Genomic DNA, 26,806 nt, shown 5'->3' on the forward strand with positions numbered 1-26,806 from the left:
TGCTCTGGCCCAAGTCCTTGGGCCCCTGCACCTGTGTGGTAAGACCCTGAGGAAGCTCCTGGCTCCTGGCTTTGGATCAGCACAGCTCCGACCATTGCAGTCAATTGGGTGGTGAATCAGTGGATGAAGACTTCTCTCTCTCTCTGCTTCTCCTCCTTTCTGTGCATCACTCTTTCAAATAAATAAAATAAATCTTAAAAAATAATAATAAAAAAAGATAATATGCCTAGAAAAGCAGCAGAAAATGGCTTAAGTCCTTGAGCCCTTGCCACCCGTGCAAGAAGCTCCAGGTTCCTGGCTTCGGACCAGAGCAGCTACAGCCATTCCAGCCATTTGGGGAATGAACCAGCAGATTGAAGATCTCTGTCTATCCTCTCTCTCTGCAAACTATTCATTTAAAATAAATAAATAAATCAATCTTAAACAAAAGGCTTGATGGAAAGCAAACCATGCAGGCACTATACCATTCACCCATACCAAAAGACAATCCTCAGATGATCAGATATGTATTCCTAACAGTATTGTGAGACAGACTACCAATGACCCACATACGTCAAGTTAAGCCTTGCACCACATTAGGATTGGTTCATACTCCTTTTTCAGGCGGGCCTACAAAGAACCCAAAGGAAATATCCCAGCTAGGCACACTCTCAACACCTACCTTCTTAAATGCTCCTGTTCACTAGTGTCCAAAGCTCTCAGGTTTCGGGCATAAAGGACAACGATGTCACTGTGCTTGGCTTTCTTATTGCACTAAAGAGCCCAATGGGACATAATTAGTATGATTGTAGGAATTCTGACTTAACATGCTGGGTCCTTAGCTATGGTCCTTACCTGGGGACATTTTCGTGCTTGTCCTTTGAGCCACTTAGAAATGCACTTATAACCAAAGAGGTGCCCACAGCGTAATGCTGTCAGCCGGTGTTCTCCAGCGTTTGTCCACTGTTCCAAACATATTGTGCAAGTGTCTCCTTCTTCATCATCAGCAGAAGTAGAAGGTACAAGAGGGTTGGATCCATTGGGAGACTGCTCAACAGAAAGCAGAATATACTCAAGGCAGAGAAAACACAAAATCAGTCTTGAAGAGGACTGCAATTCTATTAAATTAACAATGTATACAAAAATTATACAAATCTAACTGAAAAGGCAATAGGAAAACTGCAACATTTATGACTCACTCATCATTCCTTCTAGAATGTAATTTGGCAAAATTTAATATAAGCCATGAAAATATTACTCTTCTGATCTTAAGAAATTCTTACATTACTTTTATCTTCATTCATATGAATAAAAGCAGCTAAATAGCCAAAGATACAAAAAAACAAAACAAAGAAAACCCTAATAACTATCAAGATAAACAACAAGGAACTGTAGGTGTGTACATATTAAAATTACATTATCTTTTTTTTTTTAAATTTTTTATTCATGAAAGAATTTTCTTTTTTTTTTTTAATTTTAATTTTTTGACAGGCAGAGTGGATAGTGAGAGAGAGAGACAGAGAGAAAGGTCTTCCTTTTTGCCGCTGGTTCACCCTCCAATGGCCGCTGCGGCCGGTGCATCGCGCTGATCCGAAGCCAGGAGCCAGGTGCTTTTTCCTGGTCTCCCATGCGGGTGCAGGGCCCAAGGACTTGGGCCATCCTCCACTGCCTTCCCGGGCCATAGCAGAGAGCTGGCCTGGAAGAGGGGCAACCGGGATAGAATCCGGTGCCCCAACCGGGACTAGAACCCGGTGTGCCGGCGCTGCAAGGCAGAGGATTAGCCTGTTAAGCCACGGCGCCGGCCTACATTCATTATCAACTCAGGCTGTATTATTTAGCTCATGTGGGTCAAAGGAAAAAAAAAAAAATCCAAGGAAATTAAGAGAGGATATAAACAGTTACCTTACACACACACACAAACATGCAAAATAAATGTTCGTTTTTAATTAAAAAAACACAAATTAAAACAGACTATGTTCCATCTATTAAAATTGGTAGAAACCGAAGACACCAAGCAGTAGTGAGGGTGATGGAGAAACAGATAAGTTTACACAATGCTGTCACAAAAATGGCACAGATTTGACAGTGATTTAGTATTGTCTACCAAAATTAAAACACACCTATCTTTCCTTTGACTTAGGAATCTCTCTGCTAGAAATATCCCATGGTTATAGTCACAAATATTTGCTAAGGCAATTATAAAACAATGTTTAGTGCAGCAAAATTTTATCAAGGAAAAAAAAATGAAACCAACATGGTGTTCCTCAGGAAAGAATTAACTAAAAATTTGGGGAAAAAAACAGACGTAACACAAAGTATAAAGTAATCCTATGTAAATATAATATCGCAAAAATATACATGTATGTAAATTTTACAGAAGGAATAAAAACATGGAGATCATATACAAACATACAAAAAGTAGGTACATGGTTTTGATACTGGCAGAATTTACAGCAAACATAAAGTCTCATTTCAAAGACAATGATGTACAGGTGTTACAAAAACTATTATATATATAGTAATCATATTTTCCTTGATAGTTTATAAAGTACATTTCCATCAACCTTCTCAATTGATAATTAATTGTTAGGCAGGTAGGCAAATAATGAATGACTGGGACAGGTACCATTACAAGGATTTTTTTTTTAAAGATTTATTTTACTTATTTGAAAGGCAGTGACAGAGAGGGAGAGACAGAGAGTTCATCCCTGGTTCACTCTCTAAGTGGCTGCAACAGCCAGGTTTGTGCCAGGCAAAGCCAGGTGCCCAGAACACAGAGTACCATCTGGGTCTCCCATATGGCTGGCCATCTTCTACTGCCTTCCCACGTACATCAGCAAGAAGATATACTGGAGGTGCAGTAGCCAGGATCAAACTAGTTCTCCAACATGAGATGCTGATGAGGCGAGCAGTGGCTTAATCCACTGTGCCACAACACCAGCCTCTCACACTTGGACATCTTGCCCTTAAGCTTTCTATTTTAACCTGCACCCCCTTTTATAAATGAAAATTCAAGTTTTATTTAAAAAACCGTTCAGATTACCTGTTTGGAGATGGTCTTGCCTTCACTAGCGCATGTAACTTCTTGTTCTGCTGAGACACCTCCTACTTGCTCTGTCAAATTGTTTCCAGAAATGACAGGATATTAAAATAAAAAAGAAGATACAAATCAGGTATAAGAAACTAGCAGAAGACAGCCTGACTCACTAAAGCTATTTTTTTCTTAAGATTTATTTGAAATTCTTAAGATTTCTTTATTTATTTGAAAAACAGAGTTACAGAGAAGGGGTGAGGAGGGACAGACAGTGAGAGAGATCTTCAATCCTCTGGTTCACTTCCAAATAGTTGCAAAGGCTGGGGGTGGACCAGGAAAAAGCCAGGAGCTGGAAGCCCATCTAGATTTCTCACGTTGGGGGGCAGGAGCCCAAAAGTACTTGGGTCATCAGCTGCTGCTTTCCTAGGTGCATTAGAAGGGAGCCCAATGGAAGTGGAGTAGCCAGGCTCATATGAGATTGCAACTTTGTGGTCTGTAATCCACTATACCACAATGCCACCCCCACTAATGCTTTTTTTTTTTTTTGAAGATTTATTTGAAAGACAGAGTTATAGAGAGGCAGAGGTAGAGAGAGAGGGAGAAATGTCTTCCATCTACTGGGTCACTCCCCAAATATACTACAAAGGCCAGAGCTCGACTGATCCAAAGCCAGGAACCTAGAAATTCTTCCAGGTCTCCCACGTGGGCACAAGGAAGGGCCAAAGGACCTGGGCCAACCTCTACTGCTTTCCTAGGCCATAGCAGAGAGCTGGATCAGAAGTGGAGCAGCCAGCACCACAGGCACTGGCTCCAAGCTATTTCTAATTGACAGTATTTCTATAAAAGGATATCAATTTCCCCAAGTAATATTAATGAATATTTATATTTATTTATTAAGATTTATGTATTTACTTGAATGTCAGAGAGAGACAGAGATCTTTCCCATGTGCTGGTTCACTCCCAAGATGGCTACAATGGCTAGGGCTAGGCTAGGTTAAAGCCAGGAACAGAAGCTTCATCTGGGTCTCCCAGATAGATGACAGGAACCCAAGCAAGTGAACCATCCTTCGCTGCATTTCCCAGGCCATCAGCAGGGAGCTGGATCAGAAGTGGAGCAGCCAGAACTCAAACTGCTACCCATATAGGATGCTGGCATTGCAGTTAGAGGCTTTACCTGCTACACCACCATGCTGACCCCTTAACCAATTTATTTTTTAAAAAGATTTGTTTGAAAGGCAATACAGAGATAAAGAGAAAGAGGGAGAGGGAGTAGGAGGGAGGGAGGTCTTCCATCCTCTGGTTCACTCACAAATGGCTACAACAACTAGGTCTGGGCCATGCTGAAACTAGGAACCAGGAACTCCATCCTGGTCTCTCACTTACGTGGCAGGGACCCAAGTATATGGTCCATTATCTGTTGCCTTTACAGGTATATTAGCAGGAAGCTGGATCAGAATCAGAGCAGGGGCTGGAACTGTGGTGTAGCGGGTAAAGCTGTCGCCGGCAGTGTTGGCATCCCTTATGGGCAAGGGTTCGAGTCCTGGCTGCTCCACCTCTGATTCAGCTCTCTGCTATGGCCTGGGAAAGCAGTAGAAGATGGCCCAGGTCCTTGGGCTCCCTGCACCCACGAGGGAGACCCGGAAGAAGGTCCTGGCTCCTGATTGGCGCAGCTCTGGCCGTTGCAGCCAACTGGGGAGTGAACCAGCAGATGAAGACCTCTCTTTCTCTGCCTCTCCTTCTCCTGGTGTAGTTCTGACTTTCAAATAAATAAATAAATCTTAAAAAAAAAAAAAAAGCAGAGTAGCTGAGACTCAAACTGGCACTCTGATATGGGTTACAAATGGCAGAAGTGGCAGATAAACCCACAGCACTACAACTCACTGCATCAGAACGCTGGTCCTTGAATTTAAGTTATTAACTTTTTTAAAAGATTTATTTATTTATTTGAAAGTCAGAGCCACACAGAGGAGAGGAGAGGCAGTGAGAGAGGTCTTCCATCCGCTGGTTCACTCCCCAGTCAGCCGCAATGGCTGGAGCTGCATCGATCCGAAGCCAGGAGCCCCTCCCGGGTCTCCCACATGGGCGCAGGGGCCCAAGGACTTGGGCTGTCCTCCACTGCTTTCCCAGGCCACAGCAGAGAGCTGGATTAGAAGTGGAGCAGCCGGACCTCAAACCGGCGTCCATTTGGGATGCCGGCGCTTCAGGTCAGGGCGTTAACCCATTGCGCCACAGCATCAGCCCAGAGGAATATTTCTTTTCTTTTTTTTTTTTTGACAGGCAGAGTGGACAGTGAGAGAGAGAGAGACAGAGAGAAAGGTCTTCCTTTTGCCGTTGGTTCACCCTCCAATGGCTGGCGCGCTGCGACCAGTGCACCGCGCTGATCCAAAGCCGGGAGCCAGGTGCTTCTCCTGGTCTCCCATAGGGTGCAGGGTCCAAGCACTTGGGCCATCCTCCACTGCACTCCCGGGCCACAGCAGAGAGCTGGCCTGGAAGAGGGGCAACCAGGACAGAATCGATGCCCCGACCGGGACTAGAACCCAGTGTGCTGGCGCCGCAGGTGAAGGATTAGCCTAGTGAGCCGCCACGCCAGCCCATGATTTGTTTTTTATTTTATTTGAAAGGCAGAGTTTTGGGGTCGGCGCTGTGGCACAGCGGGTTAAAGCACAGGCCTGAAGTGCCAGAATCCAATATAGGTGCCAGTTTTAGTCCCGGCTGCTCCTCTACCAATCCAGCTCTCTGCTGTGGCCTGGGAAAGCAGTAGAAGATGGCCCAAGTGCTTGAGTCCCTGCACCCACGTGGGTGACCCGGAAGAAGCTCCTGGCTCCTGGTTTCAGATCGGCGCAGCTCCAGCTGTTGTGGCCATCTGTGGAGTGAACCAGCAGATGAAAGACCTCTCTCTCTCTGTCTCTACTTCTCTCTTTAACTCTTTCAAATAAATAAATCTTAAAAATAAATAAATAAATAAATAAAAGCAGAGTTGGGGGGGAGGGAGAGGGAGAGGGAAAGAGAGAAAGAGAAAGAGAGAGAGAGAGAAAGAGAGAGAGATATCTTCTGTCCGTCCTCTGGCTCACTTCCCAAATGGCCACAATGGCTGGGGCTAGGCCAGGCCAAAGCCAAGAGCCAGGGGCTTCTTCTGGGTCTTCCACATGGGTGTAAGAGACCTAGTACTTGGGCCATTTTCTGCTGCATTCCTAGGTGCATCAGCACGGAGCTGGATTGGAAGTGGAGCAGCCAGGACTTGAACCGGCATTCATATGGGAGGTGGAGGCTTAACTTGCTATACAACCTCAGTGCTATCCCCCTGCCAATCCCATCAACTTTTCAACCAAATGGCTTTAGGATCCATTGATCATCTTTGCATCATTTCATGAGGAGTGATATCATTCATGCTGTAACTGTTAGCTGGGATTTTTGTATTTATAAAAAGCTTCTTCAGAGGCTGGCACTATGGCTCAGTGGGTTAAAGCCACAGCTTGTGGCACCAGCATATGGGTGCTGGTTTGAGTCCCTGCTGCTCAACTTCCAGTCCAGCTCCCAGCTAGTACGCCTGGGAAAGCAGCAGAGGATAGGGCTCCTGCACCCACATAGGAGATCCAGGGGAAGCTCCTGGATCCCTTCACCCTGCCTCCATCCTGGATGTTGTGGCCATTTGGAGTGAACTAGCAGATAGAAGATCTCTGTGTCTCTCCTCACTCTCTCTGTAATTCTGTCTTTCAAGTACATAAATAGACCTCTAAAAAAAGTACACAAAAAAATCCCCCAACTTCTTCAATGAGCCATTTGGTTATCCTGGATGTATTTTTTAACAGGAAAGAAAGTATAAATGTACAATATTTCTTTTTCTTTTTCTTTTTTTTTGAGTAATGATGGGTTCAACAACGTATGATAGGGATGAGCATCTAATTACTACTTTACAGATTTTCACAAATCTGACATATTTCAACCCATTTAAGCCTATAATCCAAGAATAGCATACTCAATTGTCTTTTTCATTCAACTTATTCCATCTTAGACTACAAAGAGCCCTTTCAAGGTAGCTTCTATGCCTACTGACTTAATTCTATGATTTTTAGATGGCTTCTCATTTTCTAGTATAATAAAAAGTGGGAGGCTCATCCTGTATGTGGAAAGTTGTTTTTCCAAGATGCCCCATAACCTTTTACTGGGAAAAAGTACTGAAAGACCTCCATCGGGGTACTAGTGGGCTATATTTTATTTTATTTTTTATTTTTGACAGGCAGAGTGGACAGTGAGAGAGAGAAAGGTCTTCCTTTGCCATTTGTTCACCCTCCAATGGCCACCGCGGCCGGTGTGCTGCGGCTGGCGCACCACGCTGATCCGAAGGCAGGAGCCATGTGCTTCTCCTGGTCTCCCATGGCCATCCTCCACTGCACTCCCGGGCCATAGCAGAGAGCTGGCCTGGAAGAGGGGCAACCGGGACAGAATCCGGTGCCCTGACCGGGACTAGAACCTGGTGTGCTGGTGCCGCTAGGCGGAGGATTAGCCTGTTGAGCCACAGCGCCGGCCACTAGTGGGCTTTTAATGCAAGCAGAACATCTACTTTAGGATTCTCTGCCCACCTATCTATTGGTAAATAAAGTTGCACTTTTATAACACATAGCATTACTAGGATGTGCAAGTAGTAATCTAGACAGGGTGCTGAATTTATAAAACTTTTTTTTAAAATAAAGAATCTAGTTCTTAGATGTATAAAGGAATAAAAGGACATAAAATGCCATTATAAAATAACTGATTAGGTCAAAATCAACACTCAATTGAGGGTCAAATCCAATCTTCTCTTACAGCCAAGGAAAGCTCTCTATACTATTCAAACAGGAATCCATGACATTTGGGGGGCAAAGGGAAAGTATCAAAGCACAAATCTACAGAATTTCTGTTCTGAAGTCTAACCTTTGTGGATATTAGCCTTGTGAATCCAAACCTGGATGAAATACTGACCTCCTAAAATGACAGCTCCAGGTTCCTCTACCTGGGCAACCACCTCTTCATTCTCTGCAGAGCTGTCACTGTCAGAATCAGAACCACTTGAAAGATGCAAATCTTCGGACACAGGATTCCTAGTCTCTGAATTATCAGAGACGGCTGACAAGTGAGGCTGGGTCCTGCTCACCTGAAAATAGGTATCCAGTGGTGCTCTCAACCTATGTAAGCAGAAAGATAACAGAATTACAGGACCATGGTCCATAATCAAAAGAATTATCCACAGTATTTAGAGAGTAAATCCTAGTCATTTTAATCCATTTAATATATTTCCAGGCCACATTCAGGAAATGCTGGCTGATCTGGATATTGTAATTTCCACTCAATCAATGCTACATTATCCACACTAACGCTTGATCCTTTTGCTAAAAGTGAATTCTACCAATCTTTGGCTATGTGTCAATATCTTTAAAGAACTTAGGAGGTGCCGGTGCTGTGGTGTAGTGGGTAAAGCTGCTGTATGCAGTACCAGCGTCCCATATGGGTGCCAGTTCAAGTCCCAGCTGCTCCACTCCTGATCCAGCTTCCTGCTATGGCTTTGGAGAGCAAGGGAAGATGGCCCAAGTCCTTGGGCCCCAGCACCCAAATGGGAGACCCAGAAGAAGCTCCTGGATCCTGGCTTTGGATCGGCGCAGCTTCAGCGGATGCGGCCATCTGGAGGGTGAACCAGCAGATGGAAGACCTCTCTCTCTCTCAGCCTCTCTGTAACTCTGCCTTTCAAATAAAATAAATAAATCTTCAAAAACAGAGGGTGGGCAAGAAGAAAAGAAGTCTTGTTGCTCAAATATGGTCTCATAGGATTCTGCTACTGCAGCTATTCAAAGAACTTTTAGATTACAGTACAAAGTCTGAATGGCTTCAGTCATCACTGTCCCATCTCTTTCTTTTAAAATTTAAATGTTGGTTTAAGTAAAAAAAAAAATACCCCATGATATCAGAAAATAATTTAGGACTGGGCATTTAGCATAGTGCTTAAGACACCAACATTCGAATTCAGAGTACCTGGGTTCAATTTCTGGCTCTGGATCCTGATTCCAGTTTACTGCTAATGCACACCCTGAGAGCCAGTAATAATAGCTCAACTAATTGGGTTCCTGCCACTCATCTAAGAAACTTGGACTGAGGCCGGCGCCGTGGCTTAACAGGCTAATCCTCCGCCTTGCGGCGCCTGCACACCGGGTTCTAGTCCCGGTTGGGGCACCGGATTCTATCCCGGTTGCCCCTCTTCCAGGCCAGCTCTCTGCTGTGGCCCGGGAAGGCAGTGGAGGATGGCCCAAGTGCTTGGGCCCTGCACCCGCATGGGAGACCAGGAGAAGCACCTGGCTCCTGGCTTCGGATCAGCGTGATGCGCCGGCCGCAGCGGCCATTGGAGGGTGAACCAACGGCAAAAAGGAAGACCTTTCTCTCTGTCTCTCTCTCTCACTATCCACTCTGCCTGTCAAAAAAAAAAAAAAAAAGAAACGAAACTTGGACTGAGCTGCTGGCTCCCAACTACAGGCCTGGCCCCGCCCTAACTACTGCAAGCTATTTGGGGAGTAAACTAGCGTATGGGAGTTCTACCCATCTGTCTCCCTTTTTTTGGCTTTCAAACAAACAAACAAAAAAACCCACACAAAAACAAAACAACAAAAATCACAAAACAAAAAACAATTTAGGATGAAAAGAGTTAGTACCAGGCTAATTTTTTTTTTTAACTTTTTTTTTTTTTTCTTTTTGACAGGCAGAGTGGATAGTGAGAGAGAGAGAGACAGAGAGAAAGGTCTTCCTTTTTGCCGCTGGTTCACCCTCCAATGGCCACTGCGGCCGGCGCATCTCGCTGATCCGAAGCCAGGAGCCAGGTGCTTCTCCTGGTCTCCCATGCGGGTGCAGGGCCCAAGCACTTGGGCCATCCTCCACTGCCTTCCCGGGCCATAGCAGAGAGCTGGCCTAGAAGAGGGGCAACCGGGATAGAATCCGGCGCCCCAACCAGGACTAGAACCCGGTGTGCAGGCGCCGCAAGGTGGAGGATTAGCCTGTTAAGCCACGGCGCCGGCCTAACCAGGCTAAGTTTTAACCATAACCACAACTCAGTTTCTCTTTGGGAAAACAAACCAGAAGCTGTATTCTAAACTTTAGAACATGCTACCTAGTTAATAATTATAAAGTATTATTGGAAAGAGACCTACTTTAAGTTTTAGTAACTTTATGACATTAAGACATATTGATCATTACCCAGAAAGTGTTGGAAACTGCTCCAAAGAAGAATTCTGAATTCTAATAATCTGACTGAAACTTATGACAAACTACCGCTTCCTACTTAGTTTTAAAAAATGGATGACTGGGCCAGCGCCGTGGCTTAACAGGCTAATCCTCCGCCTTGCAGCGCCGGCACACCGGGTTCTAGTCCCGGTTGGGGCGCCGGATTCTATCCAGGTTGCCCCTCTTCTAGGCCAGCTCTCTGCTATGGCCCGGGAAGGCAGTGGAGGATGGCCCAAGTCCTTGGGCCCTGCACCCGCGTGTAAGACCAGGAGAAGCACCTGGCTCCTGGCTTCGGATCAGCGAGATGCGCCGGCCGCAGTGGCCATTGGAAAGTGAACCAACGGCAAAAACGAAGACCTTTCTCTCTGTCTCTCTCTCTCACTATCCACTCTGCCTGTCAAAAAAAAAAAAAAAAAAAAAAAAAAAGGATGACTGGAGGTCAGTACTGTGGCACAGCAGGAAAAGTCGCCACCTGCAGTGCTGGCATCCCATATGGGCGTCAGTTGGAGTCCCAGCTGCTCCACTTCCAATCTAGCTCTCTGCTATGGCTTGAGAGGATGGGGAAGATGGCGCAGGTCCTTGGAACCCTGCATCCACATGGGAGATCTGGAAGAAGCTCCTGGCTCCTGGCTTCGGATAGGCACAGCTCCGGGCGTTGTGGCCATCTGGGAAGTGAACCAGTGGATAGAAGACCTCTCTCTGCAACTCTGTCTTTCAAATAAATACAATAAATCTTGAAAAAACAAAAACAAAACAAAAAAACTTCTGAGGCCAGTGCTGTGGCACAGTAGGTTAAGCCTCTGCCTGTGGTGCTGGCAACCCATGTGGGCTCTGGTTTGTGTCCTGGCTGCTCCTCATCCACTTCACCTCTCTGCTTATAGCCTGGGAAGGCAGTGGAAGATGATCCAGGTACTTGGGACCCTGCTCCCACGTGGGAGACCTGGAGGAAGCTCTTGGCTCCTGGCTTCGGTTCGGCCCAGCTCTGGCCATTGCGGCCATATGGGGAGTGAACCAGCTGGTAGGGGACCTTTCTCTCTGTCTCTCCCTATCTGTAACTCTGCTTTTCAAATAAATAACAATTTTTTTAAAAAGACCTTTGTATTCATTTTCTCTTTTTTATTCTCTATTTCATGTATTCTTACTCTTACTTTCATTAGTTCCTTCTGCCTATTTTGGATTTTGTTGTTGTTCTGGGTTATTAAGGAGTTCATTTCCACCTATTTATGAATTCTCCAAGTTTCTTTGATATCTAATTTCATTCTACTGTGGTCAGAAAACATATATCATGATTTTAATCTTTTAAAATTTATTGAGGGGGCAAGCGTTTGTGCTAGCAGTTAAGACATACGTGTGTCTCCTATCAGAGTACCTGAGTTTAATACCTGGCTATGGCTCCTGACTCTAGCTTTCTGCTAATCCAGACTCTGGGAGGCAGCAGTAACGCCTCAAGCACTGAGTTCCTGCCTAGAATGAGCTTGTAGTTCCCAGCCTCATCCTGACTCTGCCAGGCCCTTTGAAACATTTGGGGAGTGAACCAGTGGATAAGCTCTTTCTCTGCCTCTTAATTAATACACATTTTAAAAATAAATTTTAAGAGTTATTTATTTGAAAAGCAGAACTAGAGAGAGAGAAAAAGAGAGAGAGAGAGAGAGAGAGAGAATCTTCCATCCGCTGGCTCATTCCCCAATTGGCCGAAACGGCCGGAGCTGCACCGGTCAGAAGCCAGGAGCTTCTTCCAGGTCTCCCATGTGGGTGCGAGGGCCCAAGGACTTGGGCTACCTTCCACTGCTTTTCCAGGCCATAGCAGAGAGCTGTACTGGAAGTAGAGCAGCCGGGACTCAAACCTGTCCCCATATGGGATGCTGGTGCTGCAGACCAAGGCTTTAACCAGCTGTACCACAGTGCCAGCCCCCACTATATATTGAGTTACTTAAACAAAACTATTTATTAGAGAGGAGGAGGGAAAGGGGGAGGGGAGAGGGAGAGAGGGCTCCTATCTTCTGGTTGACTTCCCAAATGCCTACAACAGCCAGGACCAAGATGGGTGGAAGTCAGGAGCTAACAATCCAATCTAGGCCTCTCACATGGATGGCAGGAACCCAGAGTCAGATACTGAATGCCAACATGTATATGGGCATCCTGTCTACTAGGCTAAATGCCTACCCCTTGATATTTTCTTAACAGTTTTCCTCAGATTTACAATTAACACAATTTCTTTTCTTTCTTTTTTTTTAAACAACACAATTTCTAACAATCTGGTTCAGATTAATATCTGCGTCCTTCAAAAGTATATTAAAATTTTATTCCTATAAATTTTCATTTCCTTTCCGATTATTTTTTGTTTGCATATAAATTACATCTGACAATATGCAACCTTCAATACAGATTTATACCTATTTTCTTATCTTACTGTTTACTAATCAGGAGTTTTAAGCAAAAGATGTTTATATATTTTACTTTACAAATGTAGTTATCTTTGCTGGTGCTCTGTATTTCTTCATGTGGATCCAATTTAAGTTTGGTGTTCTCTAATTTCAGCCTGAAGGACTGTCTTTAGTTTCCAGCATCTCTTCTAAGAAATTCTGCTTTTCTTTTTTAATCCCAGAATGCCTAATTTTTCATGTTTGAAGAATTCTTGGTTAACTATTATTTTCTTTCAGAACTTTCAAAGTCATCCAATTATCTTCTGACCTCCAATGGTTCCTGATGCATAATCAGGTATTAACTTTATTGAGAAGGGCCTCCACCTGTAGTGTCAGCGTCCCAAATGGATACAATCATTACTAGTTCTGGCTGCTCCACTTCCAATCTAGTTCCCTGCTAATATACCTGGGAAAGCAGTGGAGGATGGCCTAAGTGCCTGGACCTTTTCAGCTATGTGGAAGACATGCAAGAAGCTCCTGGCACCTGGTTTCTGCCTGACCCAGCCCCGACCACTGCAACCATTTGGTGAATACACCAATAGATAAAAGATTCCTCTCTGTAAGTCTGCCTTTCAAATAAATAAATAAATCTTCAAAAAAATTTTTATTGAGTCTCTTTTATATAATTTTCTTGATGATTTCAAGATTCTTTCTTCAGGTTTGACAGCCTGATCATGTCTCTACGTGAAGGTCTCTGTGAATTTAACCCATTTAGAGTTAGTTTTTCAAATATATAGTTTTCTATCAAATTTGAGAAGTTTTCAATCATTACATCCTCAAATAATCTTTTTGCCACATTCCTCTCTCCTTTTCTTCCGAGACTCCCATTAAACATGTTGGTATGCCTAGCAATGTCCTTTGTGGCTCTCTTTTCATTATTCTTCATTCCTATCTGAGTACTTGGGTTTGATATCTGGCTCCTTTCTTGATTTCAGCTTCCTGCTAACACATACCCTAGGAGTCAACAGGCGATGGCTCAAGTGGTTGCATCCCCATGACCCACGTGGGAGACCTTGGTCAAGTTCCTGGCCTCTAAGCTCACTGTTGCACATATCTGGGAAGTTAATCAGTAGATGGGAATTCTCTGTCTCTCAAATTTAAAAAAAAAAAAATTTTTTTTTTTTTAAATTTTTGACAGGCAAAGTGGACAGTGAGAGAGAGAGACACAGAGAGAAAGGTCTTCCTTTGCAGTTGGTTCACCCTCCAATGGCCGCTGCAGCCGGTGCACCGTGCTGATCGGAAGGCAGGAGCCAGATGCTTTTCCTGGTCTCCCATGGGGTGCAGGGCCCAAGCACTTGGGCCATCCTCCACTGCACTCCTGGGCCATAGCAGAGAGCTGGCCTGGAAGAGGGGCAAACGGGACAGAATCCAGCGCCCCAACCGGGACTAGAACCCGGTATGCTGGTGCTGCAAGGCGGAGGATTAGCCTGTTGAGCCATGGCGCCAGCCAAATTAAATTTTTAAAAACTTAGAAAGTTAAGCTGTTGCTTGGGATGCCTGTATAAGTCTGAGATACTCTGCTTTGAATATAGATCCCTGATGTATTGCAATGGGAAGCACTGGGTAATGGCTCAAGTACTTGAGTTCCTGTCACCCATGTGGGAGATCCAGATGGAGTTCTGGGCTCCTGACTTCAGTTTGAACCCAGCCCTGGCTGCAGCCATTTGGGGAGTGAACCAGTGGACAGAAACTATCACTCTGCCTTCAAATAAATATATAAATCGGGGCTGGCGCTGTGACATAGCCGGTAAAGCCGCCGCCTACAGTGCTGGCATCCCATATGGGTGCTGGTTCAAGTCCTGGCTGCTCCACTTCTGATCCAGCTCTGTTATGGCCTGGGAAAGCAGCAGAAGATGGCCCAAGTCCTTGGGCCTCTGCACCTGCATGGGAGACCTGGACGAAGCTCCTGGCTCCTGGCTTTGGACTGGCCCAACTCTAGCCATTGTGGCCATCTGGGGAATAAACCAGCAGATGGAAGACCTCTCTCTCTCTCTGCCTCTACATCTCTGTAACTCTGCCTTTCAAATAAATAATATTTAAAAAACACATTATAACATTGTTTTTCATCACTAGATTTATACAGCAAAATCAGCATTTCCAAGGTTATGTGGGGACATAGGAAAGGAAAATTGTGCAGAGACTAACAGAAGGTAATGTTAGAACCCAAGAAGTATTCTTCCATCTCTGTACTTGTCATCTCTGGATTTATTTTGCTCTTAACCTCTGTAGTCCTAGATTCCTTATGTTCCATGAGAACATATCTCCTGAACTGACTTGTTCACTAATATACATCTCTAGGACAAAGTTCAATCTCCTACAAAGTGGAGGATTATAAATACCGATAAGTAAGTGACAACCCTAGCATCCAGAATCAAGCAGTCTCAAACAAAGAAAAAGGAAAGGAAGTTCATGATCTTGACTAAGCAGCCTACTGGAAAAGCAGGATCATTATCTAGCTTTCTTTAACTTTGGCTTCTTGGCCGAATCTGACAAAAGCTGTCCACCCTGGCCAGGATCTCAACTGGCTCAGGCTCTCAACAGTCTGTGTGGGAAGTAAAGGCCAAATACCATTTGAGAAATTGATCTCAAGAAAAAAAAAAGTCCAGATATTATAAGCCATTGGTTCTGGGAAAGCTCACACTTGTATAAGTCTAGAATGTGCTTACAACACACCTAAGGAAAAAATGTTTTAATATCATATTTATCTGGCTTCAAAATCCATGTTTTTTCTATTGAACAGCACAGTTCTTGCCTTTTAGGTTTATTTCCTTTGTGGAAAAAGATATATGGCTATCGATCAAATAGCTTGACTGACATCTTCCCACTGTGAAATTTTTTTTAAAGGAACTATCTTCTATTTCTTTATTTGAAAGACAGAATTATGGAGAGTGGGAGAGCAAGGGACAGAGGGAGAGAGGGGACAAGGGGAGAAGGGGAGAGGGAAGAGAGGGGGAGAAGAGAAGAAAGAGAGAGGGGGGAAAGGAAAGAGACAAAGAATCAATCTTACATTCAAAAGTTTACTCCCCAAATGGTGCAACAGCCAGGACTAATCCAGGCCGAAGTCTAGAGCGTGGAACTCCATTCAAGTCTCCTTTGTGGGTGGCAGGAGCCTAAGTACTGCAGCCATCTTCACTGCTTTCCCAGGCAGATTAGCAGGGAGCTGGATAAGAAATGGAGCATGGGCCAGCATCATGGCAAAGCAGGTTAAGCTGATGCCTGCAAAGCCAGCATTACATGTGAACGCCAGTTCCAGTCCTGGCTGCTCCATTTCCAATCCAGCTTCTTGTAATGTGCGTAGGAAAGCAGAAGATGTTCCCAAGTATTTGGAGCCCTGCATCCATCCAAGTGGGAAATCTGATAAAGCTTCAAGCTCTTGGCTGTGGCCTGGCCACTGTGGCCATTTGGGGAGTGAACCAGCAGATGAAAGATTTCTCCGGGCTGGCGCTGTGGCATGGTGGGTAAAGCTGCCACCTGCAGTGCCAGCATCCCATATGGGCACCGGTTTGAGTCTTGGCTGTTCCATTTCTGATCCAGCTCTCTGCTATAGCCTGGGAAAGCAGTGGAAGATAGCTCAAGTCTTTGGGCCCCTGTACCTCTTTGGGAGACCAGGAAGAAGCTCCTGGCTCCTGGTCCAGCTCCAGCCGTTATGGCCATCGGGGGAGTGAACTAGTGGATACAAGACTGCTCTCTTTCTCTCTGCCTCTGCCTCTCTGGAACTCTGCCTTTCAAATAAATAAATAAATCTTTAAGAAAAAAATGGAGCAGCCAGGACTGTCACAGGCAGGAGCTTAACCCACTGTGCCACAACACCAGCTCCAGGAACTATCTTTTAAAATAAATATTTATTTGAGAGTCACAGAGGCAGGTAGAGCTACACTATCTGCTGGTTCATTCCCCCAAAATCCACAACAACCAGGGCTGACCAGGCCAAAACTAAGATCCTAGAATGTGATACAGGTCTTCCATGTGGGTAGCAGAGATCAACTACTCGAGCCTGCTGACCTCCAGAGTGCACATTAGCAAGACAGAATTGGAAACAGAGCAGGGATTCGAATGCAGATACTCTGACATGGGTCATGGACATCCCAAGCATCATCTTAACTGCTAGGCCAAGTTCAACCACAACATCTAAAATCTAAATCCCTTCCCTGAGCACAGATTCTACATGCATCAAGCAATTTTTTTGACTGTAAGTTTACCTTCTGACTTTGACAACAGAATTTGGTGTGTAATGGTTCTATTTCTGATTGTAAATTGAATCTGGCTTATAAGTGTTACCTTCCCATGAACTGGCTAATACAAGTCAGTAGGCCCAACTAAGAGCAATCAACTCAGAGGTCTCCCCAGCAATAGTGTGATCAATAAGCTAGGCTGGGGACAACTCCTCTAACAGGCCTCTAGGCAATTTGCCAGCTCCTGGGGATACCACTCTCAGTTCTTAGCCATGGAAACGTGGTCCACTTGCTTACTTCAACAGGGGCCCCAACATGTGCTACAAAGGTGCCTTCACCTCACACCAATGTATGGACTCTTACTCTACCTTTATAATCCAGGGGAAGACAGTTTAAAGTAAGAGTAATGTGTAGGGGCTGGCGCTGTGGCACAGCGGGTCAACGCCCTGGCCTGAAGTGCTGGCATCCCATATGGGCGCCTGTTCTAGTCCCCGCTGTTCCACTTTTGATCCAGCTCTCTGCTATGGCCTGGGAAAGCAGTAGAAGATGGCCCAAGTCCTTGGGTCCCTGCACCCACCTGGGAGACCTGGAAGAGGATCCTGGCTCTGGATCAGCGTAGCTTGGCCATTGCGTCCATCTGGGGAGTGAACCATCAGATGGAAGACCTCTCTCTTTCTCTGCCTCTCCTGTCTCTGTGTAACTCTGACTTTCAAATAATAAATAAATCTTAAAAAAGAGAGAGGTCGGCCGGCGCCGTGGCTCACTAGGCTAATCCTCCGCCTTGCAGCACCGGCACACCGGGTTCTAGTCCCGGTCGGGGTGCCAGATCCTGTCCCGGTTGCCCCTCTTCCAGGCCAGCTCTCTGCTGTGGCCAGGGAGTGCAGTGGAGGATGGCCCAAGTGCTTGGGCCCTGCACCCCATGGGAGACCAGGAGAAGCACCTGGCTCCTGCCATCGGATCAGCGCGGTGCGCCGGCTGCAGCACGCTACCGCGGCGGCCATTGGAGGGGTGAACCAACGGCAAAGGAAGCCCTTTCTCTCTGTCTCTCTCTCACTGTCCACTCTGCCTGTCAAAAATTTAAAAAAAAAAAAAAAGAGAGAGAGGTCCTCCCATTTGCTGGTTCACTCCCCAAATGGCTGCAATGGCCAGAGCTGGGCCAATCCAAAGCCAGGAGCCATGGAAATTAATGTAATTGGGCAATTTCCCACTGCTTTCCCAGGCCATCAGCAGAGAGCTGAATTGAAGTGGAACAGCCAGGACTCAAACCAGCACCCATATGGGATGCTAGCACTACAGGCAGAGGCTTAACAGCCATGCTTTTTAAAATTTTCCCCAAAAGTACCTATTTATTTATTTGAAAGATAAATCTTTCTGCTGCTTCACTTCCCAAATGTCATTAACAGCCAGGGCTGGATGACCTGCCTTCAGTCTGTCCCAGCCCTGGTCACCTTGGTCATTTGGGGAATGTCTATAACTGCCTTTCAAATAAACAAAATAACTTAAAAAAAAAAAAAAAAAGACGACTCAAATGATCTAAAGAGCTAACTTCCACAAAAACTATTGTCAAAAAACAAAACTACCACCTAGTTTTCAAAGCACTTCAGTATAACTTATATCTTCAATTATTTTGCGATGTAAATGGGGCAGGAACTTCCCCATCTGACTTACAAGGAAGCAGCAGGTTCAGAAAGGTTATCTGACATGCTAAAAGGTCACACTGCCAGTCTGGCAGCACTGGGGATAAGATCTGAGTCTGAGTTTCATAATTCCTAGTGGTATGGCACTAATCACATGACTTATACATAAATATTTACCTGGTATTATCAGTCCTCTGCGACCCTCCAGCTCTTGCTCTGCGTGAGGCAGACCCCCTTCTCCTCACTCTCAGTGGCCCCACATTGTGGTCTGAAGATGAAGGTCTCAGGAATTCTAGCATACCATGAAGTCTCTGCAGACCATTAATGAAGCTATTCACTGACTCTAATGAAGCCCCTCGGGGTGTGCGAGCAGCACCAGGTATCTGCCTACGCTCCTCTGAAGCTCCTGGATTCATATCCACACTCGCTTCTCTCGCAAGCTCCACTTCCTCTGTCAGACTGGTGGCCACCTGTGGAGCAGGCTGGAACAGAGGCGCTACCAAGTGGCTGCTGACCACTTCAGCAGGAATGGGCTGGAACAAGGATGGCGTCCCTTGGCTGCTGACAACGTCAACAGCAATAGGCTGAAGAAAGGGTGGTTGCTCTTGTCTGCTCACGACTTCGACAGGAATAGGCGGGAGCACAAGCGGTCCTCCTTGGCTGCTGACAGCTTCAACAGGAGCAGGCTGCAGCAGGAGCGGTCCTCCTTGGCTGACAGCTTCAACAGGAGCAGGCTGGAGCAGGAGCGGTCCTCCTTGGCTGACAGCTTCAACAGGAGCAGGCTGCAGCAGGAGCGGTCCTCCTTGGCTGCTGACAGCTTCAACAGGAGCAGGCTGCAGCAGGAGCGGTCCTCCTTGGCTGCTGACAGCTTCAACAGGAGCAGGCTGGAGCAGGAGCGGTCCTCCTTGGCTGCTGACAGCTTCAACAGGAGCAGGCTGCAGCAGAAGCGGTCCTCCTTGGCTGCTGCTGACCTCAGGAACAGCTTCTGAAGCAGGATTATCTAACTGTGCTTGGATACTATATTCCATTGTTTCATGAGCCATAACTACAGAAATATTTGTAAAAAGTATTATTAGTAAAATAGACAAAACACGTTACACAGATGATAGAATCATACCTAGTCTTTCAGAATTTTGTTAATACCATTCTGTCAGCAAAACTGACAGGCTTAAAGATTTTAGTCATTTTTTTACCTGAGAGACACAGATAGCTAAGAGAGAGAGCTCTTGTTTGTTGGTTCACTCTCCAAACGCCTACAATGGTTAGAGCTGAATGAGGTTGAATTTGGGAGCCAAGAACCCAATCCAGGTTTTCCATTTAAGTGGCAGGAATCCAACTACTTGAACCGTCATCTGCTGCCTCCCAGGGCTCGCATTAGCAGGAAGATGGAATCAGGCATAGAGCGAGATGTGAATCCAAGACACTCCAATATGGGATGCAGTACATGTCTCAATGCAAGTCTTAACTGGTGGTAGGCCAAATGTCTAGGCCTAGTTACTTATTTGAGTTGAAATGTTTTGGTCATCATGTACTTTTTTTCTCCCACAAAAGAAGCACTTATAATCAGTTTCCCAGTTCATCTTTCAACAATATGAAATCCTGTGACCACAGATGTATCATCCAAATTATATCTATAACATAAGAGGATTGAACTATTGGGTCGGAAACCAACCTCCCAGACACTCTGCAGTTCTGTCTTGACTGGAATACAAACATTTTGCAAAAACAAATGCATCTGATTACACACCTAGTTTTAGATGGTAATATTCATCAGGACATCAAAAATTACAAACAGCACCTTTTAACACTTGCAAAATTAACTCAGTTACTAACCAACAATAGAAATTTAATATCTCCAAAAAGGCTAAGCAATCTTTCTTTATCCAATTTGTTTTGTTTCCCATCTCTAATTTCATTAGGTTGGTCCTTTCAACAGATATTTATTAAGAATCTTGGGGTTGGCTCCACACAACTGTTTGTAAAGTGGCTGCTCCACTTCCAATTGAGCTCTCTGCTAATGGCCTGCGGAAAGCAGTAGAGGATGGTCCAAGTCCTTGGGCCCCTGCACCTGTGTGGGAGACCTGGAAGAAGCTCCTGGCTCCTGGCTTTGGATCAGCCCAGCTCTGGCTGTTACAATCATTTAGGAGTGAATAGGAGGATGGAAAATATCTCTCTGACTCTCCCTCTCTGTAACTCTACCTTTCAAATAAATAAATAAATCCTTTTTGTAGTTTTTAAAAATGTTTTAAGATTTATTTATTTTATTTAAAAGGCAGTTACAGAGAAGGAGAGAGGGAGGGAGGATTGATCTTCCATCTGTTGGATCACTCCCTAAATGGCTGCAACAGCCAGGGCTGTGCCAGGCCAAAGTCAAGAGCCCAGAGTCTTTTCTGGTCTCCCATGTGGGTGCAGGAGCCCAAGCACCTGGGCCATCCTTCACTGCTTTTCCAGATGGATTAGTAGCAAGCTGGATTGGAAGTAGAGCAGCCAGGTCTCAAACTGGCAGCCAGATGGTATGACAGAGTTGCAGGTGGGGCTTAACCCACTATGCCACAAAACCAGACCCAATAAATAAATCTTAGAAAAAACAAAACAAAACAAAAAATCCAAACAGTTGTGGAGGAAGGCCTTTCCAAAAAATGAAAACTGAGTAGAAGCATACAGGATTAAAAGAGGCTGGCCATATGAAGAACCAAAGGAAGAAGGGTTTCAGAGGAAATTGGTACAAGGTCCTTGCTGAAGCTTGGTGTCTGGTGTATTCAGAAGCTAGCACACTAGTTCAAAGAGCACAGTGAGGAAGAATGGATAGTATCTGAGGCTGATGGTCAGAATATTATCAGTAAAGGCCTCATGGATACGGAGTTTCTTGTGTTTCAGGAATAGATCTTAGAGGACTAAGCGTGCAAGTGTGGTAACCAGGGTAGAGGCTATTTTAAGAGTCAAGCCAGGGGCCAGCACTGTGACGTAGTGTGTAAAGCTGCCACCTGCAGTGCCGGCATCCCATATGGATGCTGGTTCCAGTCCCGGCTGCTCCACTTCTGATCCACTTCCTGCTAATGCACCTGGGAAGGCAGCAGAAGATGGCACAAGTCCTTGGGCCCCTGCACCCATGTAGGAGACACAGAGGAAGGTCTTGGCTCCTGGCTTCAAATCAGCCTAGCTCTGGCAGTTGCAGCCATTTGAGGAGTGATCCAGCAGACAGAAGATCTCTCTTGTTCTGCCTCTCAAATAAATAAATCTTTAAAATTTAAAAGTCAAGTCAATGATCACAAATGCTTGAGCAAGAGTACCAGCAGTGGAGACAGAAAATAACAGACATCTTTATTAAAACATGCTTCTTAAAATCCCAGAAGCAGACCACACCACCAAAGGAGATTGATAGAAGAGGGCCAAAGACTAAACTCAGAGACACTAATATTAAAAGGAAAATAGCATCAGAAAAAGCCAGTAATGAAGACCATGAAGTCTTAGAATATTTCAAGGAAGGCATGGTCAAGAGTGTCAGTGCTTGCGGGCAAGAATGGCAACTAGATTTAGCAATTTGGAATACTAGATAACCTAAAAGAAGGAACAATTTCCCTGAAGTGGTGGGATTGCAGATTGGATTGGACTGGGCTGAGTAAATTTAGGCAATTATACAAGGACAATGCAAATGTAACTAGGATATGAGATACACAAACTAGCTTTTTGAGACCATAAATAAAGGGAACTGACGACTGAATATTACTTAGTAGAAATGAAAAGGTAAAACTCATTCCTGCAGAGTAGGGGAAAACATGTATTTGAGAAGCTAGCTGAGTTCCACTAAGGAGTTTGGGGAAACCAGGTATCACAAAAGTCACTGTTAGAAAATGACGCCGAAGTGGTGGACACTGTGGTGTAGCAGGCTAAGCTGCAGCTTGGGATGCCAGCATACCATACTGGTGTGCTGGTTTGAGTTCCAGCTACTGTGCTTCCAATCCAGTATTCTGTTAATGCACCTGGAAGGCAGCAGATAATGGCCCTGGTACTGGGGTTCCTGCCACTCACATGGGAGATCCTGAATTAGAATTAGAATTAGAATTATTGGCTTCTGGCTTCAGTCTGCTTCAGTCCTAGCTATTGCAGGCTTCTGGGGAATGAATCAGTGAATGGAGATGTTTCTCTGTCACTTTGCCTTTCGAATGAATGAATGAATCTTAAATGGAGCTGAAGCAGGTTAGTTAAGAGCCTGTAAAGTAGTTAGCCTGTCTCCTTTTCAAAGAAACACTATCCAGTCAAATAAAAAAAATTCCTTCTCCCCCTAATTTGTAGAAAACTAAAAGTGTGAACCAGACAGGCTTACGACCAGAATAGAAGGCAGCACAGCAGTGAAAGTAAGTGGGTAAGTAAAGTCTACAAAGGAGGAACATCAGATAATCCCAACCTTCCTCCTCAGCTTCTGTGACCTGCAAATAACCAGGTACATCTTCCGGTTTATGGACTGTACATTCCTTATGCCCTGAGGCAGCTGACTAGAAAACTGCTCTCTAAAGAACACTAGTTCAATAAAAACAGATCTTTATAGACTCACGACCATGAGTTTCCCAAGAAAACAGATGGGTCTATGAATATTATCTAGCAGTAAAAGCACAATAATTGATAAGGCTTAGCAACTCAAAGCTTCCAATCAACTTTCCAAGGGTCTCCTTTTAAAAATAAATAGGTCAATGTTATGGCAAAGCAGGCAAAACTGCTGCCCACAATACTGGCACCCCATAAGGGTACAGGCCATGTCCTGGCTGCACGGCCTGGGAAAAACAGAAGATGGCCATGTCTTGACTTCAGCCTGGCTCAACCCTGGTCAATGTGGCTATCTGGAGAGTAAAACAGTGGATGGAGGTTCTCTCTCTCTGAAACTCTTTCAAATAAATAAACCTTAAAAAGAGGGATTGGCACTGTGGTATAATGGGTAAAGTCACCATCTGTGACACCAGCATCCGACATGAGCACTAGTTCACATCCTGTCTGCTCTACTTCCTATCTAGCTCCTTACTAATGGCTTGGGAAAAGCAGTGAAAAATGGCCCAAGTGTCTAGACTTCTGCCACCCACATGGGAGACGCGGATGAAGCTCTCAGCTACTAGCTTCAGCCTGGCTCAGTGCTCGCTGTTATGGCCATCTGGAGAGAGACCCAGCTGAGGGAAGATTTCTTTCTTTTTAATTTTGACTTTCAAAATAAAGTAAATATTTTGTTTTTTTTTTCTTTATTTTTAAAAGATTTACTTTAGTTACTTGTAAGGCAGTTACAGAAAAATAGAGGGAGAGAGGTCTTTTATCTGCTATTTTACTCCCCAAATGGCTACAGTGGCCAGAACTGGACCAGGCTGAAGCCAGGAGCCAGGAGCTTCTTCTGGGTTTACCACGTGGGTGCAGGGGCCCAAGCACTTGGGCCATCTTCTACTGCTTTCCCAGGCACATTTGCAGGGAGCTGGATTGGAAGTGGAGCAGTCGAGTCTCGAACCAATGCCCAAATGGCATGCTGGCATGATAGGAGGCAGCTTTATCTGCTTCTCCACAGTGGCAGCCCCAATAAAATAAATCTTAAAAAAAAAAAAAAAAAAAAAGCCGCTGTTTAACCTTAGGAACAAAATTAAAAAGGACATGTGTCCTACATAGCAGAGTTAAGACTCTTACATTTCATATCAGAGTCCCAGGGTTTGAATTCCAGCTCTTATTTTATTATTATTATTATTTATTTGACAGAGAGAGTTAGATAGTGAGAGAGAGAGAGACAGAGAGAAAGGTCTTCCTTCCGTTGGTTGTCCCTCCAAATAGCCGCTACGGTCAGAGCTACGCTGGTCCAAAGCCTGGAGCCAGGTGCTTCCTCCTGGTCTCCCATGTGGGTGCAGAGGCCCAAGCAATTAGGCCATCCTCCACTGCCTTCCCAGGCCACAGCAGAGAGCTAGACTGGAAGAAGAGCAACCGGGACTAGAACGTGGCACTCATATGGGATGCCGGCGCCACAGGCGGAGGATTAACCAAGTGAGCCACAGCGCTGACACTCCCCCCCCCCCCCCCCCGCCCAGCTCTTATTTCTTAATTCCATCTTCCTGCTAATGTAGACTCTTGAGAGGGAGCAGGTGATGGCTCAAGTAATTGGTCCCTGCCACTGGTGTGTGAGATCCAGATTTATTTTCTGGCTCTCAGCTTTGGCCTAGCCCAGTCCTGGACATGTGGGGAGTGAACCAATGGATGGGAGCTGCCTGTCTGACTTAAAACAAACACAAAAGCAAGCAGTCAAAGATCAATTGACATTTGAGGAAAGCCCCAATAAGACAGAGAGACTAAAGCAGACAGAGAACTACTTGGAAGAAAATGTTAAGAAAGAGCAGAGAAAAAATGTTCAAATTTACAAAACCAAACTAGTTAAAATCTTAGGATTTTAGGAGTATAAATCCATTTTTAAAAAATGCTAGGGGAGCCGGCGCCGCGGCTCAATAGGCTAATCCTCCGCCTAGCGGCGCCGGCACACCGGGTTCTAGTCCCGGTCGGGGCACCGATCCTGTCCCGGTTGCCCCTCTTCCAGGCCAGCTCTCTGCTGTGGCCAGGGAGTGCAGTGGAGGATGGCCCAAGTGCTTGGGCCCTGCACCCCATGGGAGACCAGGATAAACACCTGGCTCCTGCCATCGGATCAGCGCGGTGTGCCGGCCGCAGCGCGCTACCGCGGCGGCCATTGGAGGGTGAACCAACGACAAAAAGGAAGACCTTTCTCTCTGTCTCTGTCTCTCACTGTCCACTCTGCCTGTCAAAAATAAAAATTAAAAAAAAAAAAAATGCTAGGGGAAAAAAGAACAAATCAGAAAACAAATGGGTAGAGACTTCTAGGAGCTCAGTGAGCAATGGCTATGCCCAGTCTTCTGGGCCACCTGGTCTGTTTGGGAACTCATGGAGACCTATAAAGAAGCCCAACAAACCCCAGATCCCAGCTAACCACATCAGAGAGCTGCACTGGGAGAGGATGAGGTGACCTGTATCACAGAGATCTAGGCGATGATGTTTGGCTGGAAGCAGAATGATTTCCACGATGGACTGTGCGGAAGAGATCCAGGATATCCTTGGCTGTACTCCGAGGGCTCAGGAAACCTGACAGATGAGAACACTCCAAGAGACATGGGGAGTGTGGGGTTTACCCCCAAGAATCGAGTAAGTTCATAACAGAGATTTCCTAGCAAACCCAACATCAGTTGGAAAATAAAGCCATTTCCAGACACTAGAATATAGCTCTTGAGGACTATATTAGCTTTACTATTATTATTTTTTATTATTTTTTGACAGGCAGAGTGAACAGTGAGAGAGAGAGAGAGAGAGAGAGAGAGAGAAAGGTCTTCCTTTGCCGTTGGTTCACCCCCCAATGGCTGCTGCGGCCGGGGTGCTGTGTCCGGCGCACCACGCTGATCCGAAGGCAGGAGCCAGGTGCTTCTCCTGGTCTCCCATGCGGGTGCAGGGCCCAAGCACTTGGGCCATCCTCCACTGCCTTCCCGGGCCACAGCAGAGAGCTGGACTGGAAGAGGAGCAACCGGGACAGAATCCGGCGCCCCAACAGGGACAAGAACCCGGTGTGCCGGTGCCGCAGGCGGAGGATTAGCCTATTGAGGCGCGGCACCAGCCTATATTAGCTTTTTAGACATTTGTACTGCCGTGACCCTGTGAGAACTCATGAGGCAAAATACTTTTTTTTCATTCTTTGGTACCATGGTCTGGATGGAAACTATCTTTATCTTGAAACAAAGTCCTTTGGGGGCCAGCCCTATGGTGTGCCAGTATCCAATATGGGTGCCTGTTTGAGCTCCCGATTGCTCCACTTCTGATCCAGCTCCCTGCTAATGTGCCTGGGAAAGCAGCAGAGGATAGCTCAAGTACTTGTGCCCCTGTACCCATAGAAGCTCCTGGCTCCAGATATGCCCACCTCCGGCTGCTGCAGCCACAGTGGATGGAAGATCTCTCTGCCCCCCTCTGTCTTTGTAACTCTGCCTTTCAAATAAATAAATCTAAGAAAGAAAGAATCAGTCCTTTGAAGAGGAAAAAAAAAAAAAAAAAGACAAGAAAAACAAGAAAGGGCTCTTGGAAATAAAGATTTTGTAGGACTGTAAGAAAAAAGAAAAGGAGGCTGGCACCGTGGCTCACTAGGCTAATCCTCCGCCTTGCGGCGCCGGCACACCGGGTTCTAGTCCCAGTCGGGGCGCCGGATTCTGTCCTGGTTGCCCCTCTTCCAGGCCAGCTCTCTGCTGTGGCCAGGGAGTGCAGTGGAGGATGGCCCAAATCCTTGGGCCCTGCACCCCATGGGAAACCAGAAGCACCTGG

The 26,806-nt window shown here is 45.6% G+C and overlaps 1 protein-coding gene across 1 annotated transcript in view; it reads right to left on the reverse strand.

The window, feature by feature from the left end:
- The window catches only part of RFWD3 (ring finger and WD repeat domain 3), a 52,907-nt gene that overhangs the window by 22,486 nt on the left and 3,615 nt on the right, over window positions 1-26,806 (reverse strand). Inside the window, exons 2-6 of the mRNA XM_062176417.1 lie at window positions 18,662-19,529; window positions 7,973-8,175; window positions 3,023-3,093; window positions 835-1,026; window positions 662-753 (exon numbers count right to left, since the gene is read on the reverse strand). Of these exons, the coding sequence (XP_062032401.1) occupies window positions 662-753; window positions 835-1,026; window positions 3,023-3,093; window positions 7,973-8,175; window positions 18,662-19,527 (1,424 nt within the window). The 5' untranslated portion in view covers window positions 19,528-19,529. The remainder of the gene's footprint in view (window positions 1-661; window positions 754-834; window positions 1,027-3,022; window positions 3,094-7,972; window positions 8,176-18,661; window positions 19,530-26,806) is intronic.

Source organism: Lepus europaeus, chromosome 19 (assembly GCF_033115175.1).
Source record: "Lepus europaeus isolate LE1 chromosome 19, mLepTim1.pri, whole genome shotgun sequence".
NCBI classification, from domain to species: Eukaryota; Metazoa; Chordata; class Mammalia; order Lagomorpha; family Leporidae; genus Lepus; species Lepus europaeus.